Source organism: Arctopsyche grandis, chromosome 13 (genome assembly GCF_051622035.1).
Source record: "Arctopsyche grandis isolate Sample6627 chromosome 13, ASM5162203v2, whole genome shotgun sequence".
Classification (NCBI taxonomy): domain Eukaryota; kingdom Metazoa; phylum Arthropoda; class Insecta; order Trichoptera; family Hydropsychidae; genus Arctopsyche; species Arctopsyche grandis.
Genome location: NC_135367.1, coordinates 12205317 through 12218720, shown reverse-complemented (window position 1 = coordinate 12218720; position 13404 = coordinate 12205317). Strand labels below are relative to the sequence as shown.

General features: G+C 31.0%; 2 protein-coding genes across 4 annotated transcripts; one reads left to right on the top strand and one right to left on the bottom strand.

Annotated features, from left to right (window-relative positions):
* The first annotated feature begins 1118 nt into the window (after positions 1–1118).
* TBC1D16 (TBC1 domain family member 16) lies at positions 1119–6984 on the top strand. Of its 2 annotated transcripts, none has more exons than XM_077444402.1 (7): positions 1119–2336; positions 3495–3691; positions 3770–4271; positions 4408–4552; positions 4627–4733; positions 4806–4987; positions 5603–6984. In XM_077444402.1, the coding sequence occupies exons 1-7, from the start codon at positions 1483–1485 to the stop codon at positions 5800–5802; spliced, it is 2187 nt and encodes a 728-aa protein (XP_077300528.1). In that variant the 5' UTR covers positions 1119–1482; the 3' UTR covers positions 5803–6984. The 2 variants fall into 2 exon arrangements, with proteins under 2 accessions (XP_077300528.1, XP_077300529.1); XM_077444403.1 differs by having other exon boundaries at positions 4806–5054.
* Positions 6985–7408: 424 nt separating this feature from the next.
* On the bottom strand, positions 7409–12049 carry LOC143921207 (transmembrane protein 104 homolog). Of its 2 annotated transcripts, none has more exons than XM_077444404.1 (5): positions 11859–12049; positions 11539–11751; positions 11188–11468; positions 10518–10723; positions 7409–10440 (listed from the first exon to the last, which is right to left on the bottom strand). In XM_077444404.1, exons 1-5 carry the CDS (start codon positions 11892–11894, stop codon positions 9665–9667), a joined length of 1512 nt encoding a protein of 503 aa, XP_077300530.1. In that variant the 5' UTR covers positions 11895–12049; the 3' UTR covers positions 7409–9664. The 2 variants fall into 2 exon arrangements, with proteins under 2 accessions (XP_077300530.1, XP_077300532.1); XM_077444406.1 differs by having other exon boundaries at positions 7571–10440; positions 11188–11446; positions 11535–11751; positions 11859–11894.
* Positions 12050–13404: the final 1355 nt, after the last annotated feature.

Sequence of the window (13404 nt, the reverse complement as noted above, 5' to 3'; positions counted from 1 at the left end):
TCCCTGAGTGCATCAGGTCTTCTAAGACCATGGATGCATTCTTGCGAGGTGCAAAGAGACACAGTACACAGACAAAGTTAAATATAGAATTTTAGATTTAAGTTATTGGAATGTATTTTTTTTTTTTTTTTTTGTAAATTAGCTAATAGCTAAAATTATATATAAATACATAAATAAACTAATTAACAGTGAGTGCCCAATGTACTCAGTAATGTTACCAAGTTCATAGTTTTTCATTTAAAATCCGAAGGGTCGTCGACTTTAGCGCGGTCAACGACTGTAGTGTTTTTTTTCCTATCTGTTAGTGGTGAACTGGGGAAAAAAAATTCCAGAAATGTCACTGTATTCTTTCTTAAAGGTTTTATTTTCAATTTTAAAATCTAAGTAGACGATGAATTTAGCACACATATATTATATGTACATATATACGTCTGTGTTGCTTCTTATTGTAACGTGATACTAAAAAAACAATATTAGAATGGAACATTTACTTTTGTTTGCTACTAATCCATTATCCTTACTTTTAGTTTCAATCCCAAATATTTAAATATATCACTGAATGGCTACTGTGATCTTATTTTTAATTATTTTTCGAATATATTTGCATAATTCACTTCTTCGATGTAATAAGTATTTTTAATGTTTTTGAATGTCTTGAGAATATCTGCTTCTTATTTTTTTATAAATTGTCATTTGGCTTGCGGTAGTTAAAATCGGTTATTTAATTTAAAAAATAATAAAATTATTTATCATTTATTAAATTTAACTATTTTTTTTCAGATTTTGGAATCTATTAGGTCTGTTCATACTTATCCAGAATGTACCAAAGAATACTATCCGCACTTGCATGACACCTGCAGGATACGGGTCGTGCTGGATAGGTATGAACAGACCTTTACACAACAACTTTGCGAAAACGTTGAATACCTACATAGAAACTGATTAGATTCTACCAAATTTCCCATCAGAACATTTCTCTGATTTTTTTTCAAATTCTCAGAAAAAAGTCGTTTGTACTGATCACCAAAATTTATGTCAAGCATAAAGTTGTAACTTACAACAGTAATACCAACAATAATTTAAAAAACCTTAAGCTATCCGCCAACAATATCATTATCAGTTTATAACATACGTATACGATTCGTCCAAAATTTTGCTGAATTGATAAGAAATCATTAAATATGTGGTTTATGTTTGTACTTTATCAAATCAATTAATTAATTGCGACGATTACGCATTGAATGTAGTTCACACACGTGCCAGCTGCGATAACAATTGCTATTTATTTAATTGTAATTATTGCTCGTAACGCACAGTATGGGACGCATGTGCAGAGCGTAGACTGAACGTCAAATTTTACAGCGATCAATATTCTTATCAAAGGCTCTAGTGGCATTCTGACCGAGTAAACCCGTTAACCTGCTACCAGAAGGACTGCAATCGTCGGAAGCATGGACACTTTCTAAAACATCAGACTCCAGGATGCCTATCAGTAATATTTTCCGAAAGGCTTCCCACTACATACTGGGTGGCGAACCAGAGGGCAAACAATTCGACGATTACGTGGACAACGAAACACTATTCTGCAAGAACAATGTCTGCGTCCATCCTCCAACTCTTGTTAGGCAGGAGTACGACATAGTCCACCATCCTGGCTATCTAACCGTCAACACTAAAATCTTCACAGATCAACACAACAACGTCAAAAGACCAACACTCTATCTGAACTGGATACCCAATTCGACACTTAGAAGATGTCCATCCACCGTGGAGAAGACTCCTGGAGTGGACATCAGAATATTCAACGATCCAGACAACAAATTTACATTTTCAGAATCGTATAAGAACAACGAAGAAATTCAAAACAATCGTAAAAACTACAATGAATTAAGCAACAACGCTTTTTCAGACGCTTCAGAATCGGCTAGCCTCAGCTCAAACTCGGACAAACTCAGCCTAAACTCGGCCAATAATACGATCCAACCTGAAAAGTGTGAAAGTGAGTGTAATCAGAAGGAGAATATTGATTCTGAAATTCAACCTCTTCTCTCAGATGAAGCTAAAGTGAATAGTGTGGAAAAATGCACCAGATCGCACTCGATGACGTCCGTAAACATTACCATAGCGAATCCCACGATCGAGAATGTAGACTTGACACCAGATGGACCCATGTGTGATCGTTTCGCTCGATCTTTGTCACTCAGCTCATGCGATGAGACTAATCCCAATTGGATGTCAACACCTGAATTTCTTGCGCTGAAACACAATCTAACTTTTCCCGAAAGTGTGACCGCATCGCCGATTGTACATCGAAAATCACCGCCGAAATGTCGAAGGTTATTATAATATTGTTTACAAAATAATTCACCGTCAATAAATATTTATTACATTATTGAAAGATTACTTAAATTGAACTCATTTATTTACGTACATTATTTAAATTAGACCATATATGTATGTAGTATTTCTATGACATAAGCATATTTGAATAATTTCGAGTTTCACTGATATCTTTTGAAAATTGCACAAAATCTCAGTCATTTTCTAGGTGAATTAATCATAAAAAAAATCATACACATATGTACTTGCTATGTCATTCAAATGCAATTTGCTTTGTCCGCAAACTTAAATTTTCTAGTCATAAAAGATAAAAATTCGGTAAATGGAAATTCAATAAGATCGATGTCGCAAAATAGTCATGTACATTTTTTTATATGATAATAAAAATTAAAGCAATTTTACTAGCGGATAATCTAATATTTATATACATATATTTATCTATTTATCAATATTTCAATCAAAGATAAGATTTGCATAATTCAAAGTAAATTTACACAAATGGATAGTACCTATGATCTTTAGTAGACTTGAATCAATTAATTTAGCATCATATTGCTTGACGATTTTAATATTATACTAAAACAACTTTGGAGAAGCAAAATAATTAATAATATCATATCATATATATAATATCGCTATTCTATCTGTGCGTCTGTGTATCTGTGATAACGCTCGCCGTACTTTAATAGTCGTTTCGATTCGACATACGTATGTATGTACGTCACAACTAAAACATTGCTAACAAAATGTATAAATATAATATCGAAAGAAAAAAACTTCTATGTATACTGTTTGCCACCAATGTTTCCTCTAGACTAATAGACGGCGCTAAGTCTCTGAGCATTTAGCGCCATCTATTGAAAATGTATTTAATTAATTAATTTATCTATTGGTGTTTTATATTGTTTATATGTAGGTAGTTAGGTAGTTTTTACCTTTTTTTTTTCATATTAAACATTTAAATGTAAATATTAAATTAAATATATTTAAAGGTTTCTTGAAAAAAATTCGATCGCATGCGAACCGAACACAGGACAGACACATTTCTTTTATTTTTTTAAAATTTAATAACATAATATGCCAACACCCATGCGATGATATTTCATGGGGTACAACACTAGTATATTACATATATATTAATAATATATTTTCAGGTTTTCAGTCGACCTGAGCCAAATGAGATCCCTACGGCTATTTTTCAACGACGAAAGCTGCACATGTGGACAATTAGTAGTAGCATCTCGAGAATCTCAGTACAAAATTTTACATTTTCACCACGGAGGGCTCGATCATTTAGCTCAAGTTTTACACCAGTGGCACTCACTTCTTCACAATATAAGACTGACCCCAGGTTACTATTTAGTATTATCGCAACATTATAAACTATTAAATATAAAACGATCTAATCGTATAAGAATATTGATTTCAGGATGCGATGAGCCGAATTTGCCTTATCGTCATTTCATGGTGTGCCGCCCGGAGGTTCAAAAGTCGGAATTGCACCCCGAAGAGGGCAACGTCATGAAAATAACTACAGATGTATTCTTTGGATCTTTATTAAATATCGATGGACAATTAGAAGACGATCTATCATTAAGGAAAGGAGTGTTCTTTGGTGGCCTTGAAAAAGACCTGCGTTCATTTGTATGGCCTTTGCTCCTTCATTGTTTCCCAGGGAATTCCACGTACAAGGAGCGAGAAACTTTCGCAGAAATTAGACGCAAAGAATATTATGAATACAATAAGAAAAGAACAAAGTTCATGAGTTTAGAAGAGCAAGCTGCCTTTTGGAAGTCAGTGCAATGTGTTGTTGAAAAAGATGTTGTGCGAACCGACCGTGGTAATCCTTACTATGCCGGAGAAGACAATCCAAATATTGATACCATGAAAAATATACTTTTAAATTATGCGATATTTAATCCTAGATTAGGGTAAATATAGTTTATTTACTCAATATAACAAGTCTAATTTTAAAAATTGTAATATCATAATTAGTATGAGAAATTCCATTTAAAAACCTTACTTATATACTTTTTTGTATAATTATAACTTTTATAATTTTTTTAGATATACACAAGGAATGAGTGATCTACTTGCTCCAGTACTATGTGAAATAAAAGATGAATCAGACGCATTTTGGTGCTTCGTCGGATTAATGCAGAGAACAATCTTTGTTTGTACCCCTACTGATAATGATATGGACATAAATCTGGTAAATTTACATTGTCGGGGATTTTTTGAAAAAAAAAAATTTATTGTCTTAAATGTTTCATAATATACTTGCAGAGTTATCTCCGGGAATTAATTCGAGTGATGGTTCCTCACTTTTACAATCACTTGAAAAAACACACTGATGCATTAGAACTACTTTTCTGCCATCGTTGGATCCTACTGTAAGATTTTAACATCATTAATGGAATATTCAATGTTGGAAAATGTTTTTTAATATAGACATTATTCTTCAGTTGCTTTAAAAGAGAATTCACTGAAGCCGTAGCGCTACGAATGTGGGAAGCTTGCTGGGCAAATTATCAGACTGACTACTTCCATCTTTTCTTGTGCTTGGCCATTATTGCTGTCTATGCTGACGATGTGATTGCTCAAGATTTGAGAACTGACGAAATGCTGCTTTATTTTAGTTCTCTAGGTAATATTTTCAAGATCAGCTCGAAAAATAAACTGTAGCACGACAAGAAAATGCATGATTAAAAAAGGTAGAAAAATATATTGCAATTTGCAATATAGAAAAGAGTTTTCAAACGATAAAACAATATTAATGAATCTGTAAAAGTTTCATTCAACATCCAATCTACTTTAATGAGATATAATTTTGTAGGATTTCAATATTGAATATTTATGTAATAGAAAAAAGATCCTAGGAAATTTTAAATGAATTGTTTAATTCAAAAACCAAAAAAATAATTTGTCCAATTTAAAATTGTATCCATTTTTTAATTATAAGCACAAAAATCATTATGAAAAATAATAATAACTTACTCTGTAGAGCTAAAAATATTTAAATATTCACTGAAAAATTATCAAACTAAGCCATCAGAATAAAAAGAAATTCCAAATAGACTATTATCAAAAAGTGCTGAAGTTCGATCCATTTATATTGAAAAATGTCAATGGTTTCTCACAAATAAGGAAATTCCCAACTTCCTAGTATTCTGATTCACCCCAGCTTGTAAATTATTTTTTTGAAAATTCTTTTCAACACAGCAATTTATTTTATGGTTTTTAATATATTGTTAATCTTCAGCTATGTACATGGACGGACAGCTGATATTGAGAAAAGCAAGAGGTCTACTCCACCAGTTCAGACAGTTGATTAGGATTCCATGCTCATTGGCCAACTTGTGCCAACGCTGTGGTCCTGGAATATGGGATTCTACTCACCAGCCCAGTATCGAATGCATAGGTCACTTGAATGGTGTAAACTGCGAGTATGCAGTGCAATAGAATTTAATTAAATCACAACTTGATGAACCGAACCGCATGAGATAAAGTATTAAGAAAACGTATGCATATTCTGATATAGGGGAGCACAAATACATATTTATGAATATTTAGGTATTACGAAAGGTGATACGAAAATGTTACAAAATATGATATCGTAGAAATGTAGTTAGATTTCAATTCTCATTGTATTTATTATATTCGAAACTAGGAAAAGGCAAATAATGAATGTTCAGTATGATTTGATAAACTTGCCGTGAAATCGACTATAATCGAACGACGACTCTTGGGCTTGACTGTCACTATTGGCTCTAATGTATTGAATAAAAGCCTGTATTAGCTAATTTGTAAATTCAAAAGAGACAAAAATCATTTTGCAAGCCTTTAATTACGTAGTATTATAGAAAATTAATACATATTATATATTGATTAATTATTTTTATATTTATTACGAAGATGCGAAGACAATTTAGACTATGTATTCGCATGCCTGTGTTATTATATTACATATTCCTGATGTTTGCCTTACTTTGAATTAAATTTAAAATGTACACCAGTTTAAATCTTATGCAAGTGTAGCTACACATATGTATTTGTAATTTTATAAAATGTTTATTAATTTTTAGCAATTTTTCTATGAATTAAATCAAGATCGTATATGCTACTTTTATCGACACTAAAGGTTGTTAAAATGTTTTTTGGTAATATGTATATCTATGTATGTATAGGTATATTAAATATTATTTTTGTTCATAACATCCTTGGACACTTTATAAAACTAATAATACCTGCTAATTTACTAAACACAAAATGCTATAATATTTTTAAAACAGTGATTTAGAGAAAATATATAATTTGATTTAGCTTTAGATTTTTCACTTATTCTAATTGGATTCGTGTCACCTTTGTATGTGAGGTTTGATCAGAAAGTTCTACATAGTTTTTAAATCAATCGTGAACTGTATATTATATATCTATCAAGTACAAAAAAAATCTGATCATTTTCAAAGCTCTAAAATGTAAATAATACATTTTATACAAACTTGTAGCCTTTACTGAACGCTTAAATTCAAATATGTACAGAAATTTGTAAAATAAATACGTAGTTAGAGCTCAAATTTCAAAATATATTTATATTTACATATATCAAGTAAGTGCTTTTACTCTTAATCAAATGTATCAATTAAAACAAAAATAAATAGAAAGTAAAAAAAAATATTAGCAATTAATATGTGTCAAAATTAATAGTACATATGTATGTGTTTGCACATTGAAAGGATAATATTGTTACGCTACATACATATATAAAATACTATATACTTATGTAATAGAATTGATATTTCACTAAAATATGGCTTTGTGATAAATATTAATTCATGTGTACTTATAAATTGATGTAAAATTATAATATATGAACAAAAATTATTTTGGTATGATGTATAAAATCAATGTGAGTGTTGTCCGTGTAATCATCGTGTAAATAAAATAATACGTTGAACGTTGCCTGTTAAATTTGACATTTTTGAAAAGCCTAATTAATTAATATACAATGAGGAATATAAAAACCGCTTTTGTTGAATGCATATGAAATAAATAAAAAAATTGATTTAATGCGTATTGTATAATTTTTCAAACTTTCAAGTGAATCTCTTTGTCATAACGTCAAAATAAAAACAACTGTTATTCAAATTGTATGAAATATTTAAATGTATGTAATAAATGAGCATTATTAAATGTTTATGTTCTTAATTTAAACGAACTCATTTTATTTAATGTAAAAATATTTATTTAAAAATTATTGTTCATCAATGGACACAAAAATATGATTATACATAAGTCATTTTTCTATCGATAAAATATATAATACACACACTGGAAATAAATATAAATAATTTTAATTTTATACAAATCAGACTTTACCAATACTAGATAACTGTTTGTTTAAATTCATTAAAACGATTAGTAATATGAAATATATGTAATGGTTTACATTTAAATTATAGATCCATCTGAAAAGTGATAGAATAACATTTGACAGCCAATGCAGGCCTACACTTACGTTCATCAGTTTAAAAAACATGGTAAATCAGACGCAAAACTTGGGGCAGACCTTGCAACATAGAAAAACAGACTATCTTGCACATATTAAGAAAAACTCCATTCATACAATATTTGGCAATTTAATTTTACAATATATAAAACTGTTATACATATTGCATTGTAGTAACAGCAGAAAGGAAATTATTAAAAACGTCAAATAGAACATTTAATAAATCCATATAAAAACTTATGTTATGGAAATTTTTTAATTGTTATAATAAGTATATTGTCAATTGCATTAGTATTCCAATTATCTGACATATTTTTATGAAATACAAAGCGATGTGATCTGATCAAACAAATTATATAAAATGTGGAAACAAACAAAGAACGAAAATAGTGACACAATCTAGGTTTCTAGAATTTTAAAATCAAATCTTACCGAGTGTAAAAAAACTGATTTACTAGTATTTTGAATCAATATTAGTATTTTCAGTTATTTTCATATATATTACAATGTTCCCATTATATAATTTCGCTTTGAATTCCAATCTTCACCATTTTCCACGTCAGATAATTGAAATTAGTTTAAGTTAAAGTCGCAATAAATATACATATAAAAATATCAATGCACTACCAAAGACGCAGCAATGAATTCTGCATACGTTCATGCATTTTTATGCAGCTTCGGCGATAATTTGATATATCACAGTATAAATTATAAAATTTTCAAAATTTCAACACCATTATCATATAATTTATAACTACATATCTCATAATAAATTTTCATAGTACATTAAACACACATTATTATCTTTGATTAATGGAACACTTTAAAATTTTTAGTCTAACAACTAGTACCGCTAGGAACATTGTATGAAATATCACTATTCATGCTTGTCGATTTCATTAACGTTGTCTAGTAGAATAAAATTAAAATCTAATAATTAGCATCTAATCACATGATTCAAAACATTGTGCCATACAGAATATTCTCTTTATATATCTAATCCATATTTAATTTCACATACTTTAAGAATATATGTCATGTTAAGTAAACAGGTTTAGCATATCCAAATACATACACAGCTGTTATGAAAACATTTAGTTTCTTTATACAATTAATATCATTATTTATGGCCATTTCAAAATAAATGAAAAACATTAAAATAAAATAAAGTATCCAATGAAAACCTTTGTTAATTAACACACCTAAAACAGAAAAGAAATGGCACGTCATAAAATAAAAAAGCTCAAACGATAAACATATGGATAACAGAGAAAAGATAAGGTTGTAGTTTCTGTTTCACGAAAGCATAAAGGACCAATAGAAAAAAAATTTGAGCATATTTAAGTTTCAATGACATCATTTCGATTATATGAATAAATACAACATTGAGCATAAAAAATAAACATATACATACATATATCAGACAAAAAGGTATTATTATAGCGTGTAATATTTTATATATGTATGTACATACGTACTTGAATTGTACATATATACCAGGAAGGCCTAACAGGTAAACCCCAACGCGCCTTCGTGGCCAATTATAAACAATGCAGCATTTTATATTACGAGACACTGCAAAACTCGAAATTAACGAGAGTATTGAAAATTAATTGAAAGAAAATTATATATGTACGTAATTTGTCATCAGATTTATTAACAGAAAATTTATGAAATATATAAGCCTAAAATCTTAGGATGAAAGAATGAGATATTTCAAGTACCAATTGAATGGCAGCGAGAACACATTATAGAAGCACAAAAAAAAAACAGTACAAGGCTTAAACCTTTGAGATTGACAACGGCTATACAAGTTTAAAACAATAACTGTGCTGGATGTTTTTGGATCATGTTCACAGAGACCATTACTACGCATATAACAGACCATGCCAAAACGAAAAAAGCCCAATATCTATTCTTAAATGGACTCTCGTATGGATTAGAGACATTCAAAGCGAAGACTTCAGCACACTCCTTTCTGGCACATAAAACCAAGAATGTCGGTATAACATACTGAATACCAGCACCTGCAAACGATCCTGTGAAACTGACGAGGATGGAAATGTCTTCGAAAAACATTGTTATCAAAATAGGTGGAATGACTGTAAGAATTGGAAATAGCAATTTACGCAGGAACAAATTATACGAGTCGAGACGAGACACGTCTAAGAATACACCTTGAATTGTGTTCCTCAATGTGATGGCCATAACAGGAAAACTAGTTGAAAGTGTAAATACGGGGAAGAGGGCTAGGAAATATTCAGTCATTTGCAAGACGGCGCCATCACCTTTTGTTGGAATAAAATTCAGTGTATATAAATCTTCCAAATGGGTAAAAGCGAATATTCCTGTCAGAGCCAATAATAAATAAAAGGTTCCTATCAAGATAAAATCTAATGAAAGATACGATCCGATTGATTTCTTCGACGTTATTGGAGCTATCATTCCGGGTAGTGAATGATGACACATAAAAGAATAGACACAAGCGCCGAATAAAGCTGGAATTCCCGCCATGTCGAATACGGGAGGTTTTCCTTTGACACCATTGATTATTAGCATTCGGAACGCTAATGATATCATTATAATAAAGGCTGAAAATAAAATAAAAACGATTAGTTACATATATATTATATACAGTTATTATTGAAATATGAAACAAGCTTATTACCCAGCCAACGCATTACAGTTGTTATCATTTGAAGATATTTCGTTTTTTGAACGTTGAAGAACACAAATGGTCCTAAAACCATCAAGAATGTCACTAAAGCCACTCGGTAACAATCAAGTCTCGTAAAAGACGAGTGTCTTATGTTGTGATTGAAACAATCGCTGTTGTCGGGGAAACTAGTTCTCGAAAGATTTGCGGATTCCGAGCTGAAAATTGTGGGTTTAAATTAGAATACTTTTAATGCAAAAATTAGCCAAGTTGAAAAAAAATCTAATATTTTGATTTCGAAACATTCATAAGAAAATCAGCGTCAAAAGTTGCAAAATTAAATACAATCGAATGAGAAAAGCATTTATAATAAATAAGTATATATATAAATAAGCTTCTTTATTTATATATATACATAGACACATATGTACATACTATTTTGATAAAATAAATTTCGTTCCTGGAAATTATTACTCATTTTGATAACAGCGCTTTATGTTTTTATAAATATAAAATATATATTATAATATATATATTTTATGTTTTTATAAGATTAACAATATCGTTAAAATAAATTCATAGGTCAGAGCTTGAACGTAATGACTAATCTTGTTCACACAAACAAGAAATCAGTTTAACGCATCCTCGAAAACGTTTCAATGTTAAAATTTCATATAATCACCATATGACGTCCATAGCAGACTTAGCCACAGCCGCTGAGTAAATGCTCAGATCTCCAAACAGATAGACAATCATCGTCACATAGAACGCCACCTTTCCAAAGCGAGAAAAGAATAATACAGCCATCTCGCCGAGCTCTACTCGATTGTCAAGCGCATAGTAACGCGAAGATACTGTGGATATTAGCCTTTCTATTTCATTAGCATTGCGATCGGGACGATCTTGATTTATTGGAGTATTTTCGTCTGCACTCTCTTCAGCTTCAGCCGCGTCTTGAATCGACTGAAATTAATGTGACATCGATATAAATATGTATATATGTAAATATAAAATAAGAAATCATTCGACATACGAAAGGTGAGTTTGCTAATCCGGAATTCCTCCACTTAATAATGGCATTAGCGCAAGCCATACATTCTATCACATACGTAGCTGTAATAAAACTCATGAAAGCTAAGAATATAATAGATATTGTCCCTAACAGCCATCCTGCTTTGGAAAAAGCACCGGGTAACGTCAAAGCGCCAGTTCCAACGATTATATTAAATATGAAAACAAGTCCAACCTAAAATAATACACAAATTCAAAGAATACTGTAATATATAATTCGGTTAAGAACAGATGACTGTCAATTTATATTGAATATTATTTCAAACAAAGAAAACGTCATACTAGCATGGAGTATCGAGCCCCCGTTTCAGATGGCATCTTTCTGGAGAGTCAGCTGATCACTGACTCTCCTGTTTTACTGATTGACTAACCGTACACTATACAGACTGACTCACAAACTCAATTGACATTTGACAGCAGCATCCACATAAACAGTGAAACACCCCCACCTCATCAGAATGTTTTGTTGGCCTAATCAACACATTATACTACTATCAACTATATAAATATTGACAGAAAAAAATATATCTAAAGGGATTTGGTTTATTCCAAAAATTAGTGTCGCACATTATTTACTACAATAATTTATCTTAAGCATAATAAGTTTTTGAGAAAAACTAAATGGAATTAAATATTTTTTATCCCTTTATCTGAAATGTTCCATTCCCCATTGATGAGCAGTAAATCAAAAGGTGACGTCATCTATTGTCCATCCGCTGTAGGAAGACACTTAGGTAAAATGTACATGCTGTCCCTTACACCGCTTCTCTACCAATAGCATTTTGTGCGGACAATATAACATTGTACGTATCTTTCTACAGCAGATGGAATTTAACGAAATCTAGCCTAGGTACTGTGGCGACTCGCTATATGACATGGTCGAGTTTGGTCTCCTTCCTGCGAGTTGTGTTTCAACCAACCAACAAAAAGACCAACTCGCCCGTGTTTCAGAATTGCTACTCACTCCACCTTCGGCTTCCATAATAAAATCACGTGCATCAACATGCAAGTCGTCTCATTCGTTTTATCCCCTATAGTACTACGAAATTTAAAATAAATGAAAGCCTAATCCGTATCATATCAGTAATTCATAGACTTGGCCAATTTGTTTATATTATAATTTTGTGTAGGGGTGGGTTGATTGAATGATTCAGGAGGTTCACGCGTAGCCAGGGCTCGTTCCAGAATATCCTCTGTATCAAGTGTACCTCCTTTTAAAGGGCAAGGTGCTCACTACATCTTCCCAGATCCGTTTGTTTATCCATTGTTTAGGCACGCACAGTTTTACAGTCTCACGTTCTCGTCCGGATTCTGAGAACTAGTGGAAAGTGCCGTTCGGCCTAATCCGAGGGTTTCCATCGTTCACCTCCAAATGTACTTTAGGCGGTGGATAATCCCTATAATGTTCCCACGTTACAATAATTACAATTAGATCAGGTGACTTTCAGCAAAATATATGCATTTTCCCATTATTTTATCAACCTTACTTACTTGAATGAATGGACATATCTATAAACGACTAATTTTTATATAATCAAATAAAATCTCCTTAAACGACTTTCTTACAAACTGGTAAATAGGACCATTTATATTATTAAATTCTTAAAACCAACTACTAATTGATATTTTTAATATTTGAGATGAGAGAAACTGAAAAAAAATCAAAATTTTATTACAATTAAATAAGGTTCATAGTCGTTTATTAATTTCTTAAGATCAATTTCTGTAGAATTTTACTTAAATTTGTATCACGTTCGATCATTTGGGTGAAAAATGTCTACCGAAAATGAGTTTCCAACATGCGAAGAATCTCAAAGAGAAAGGGAGT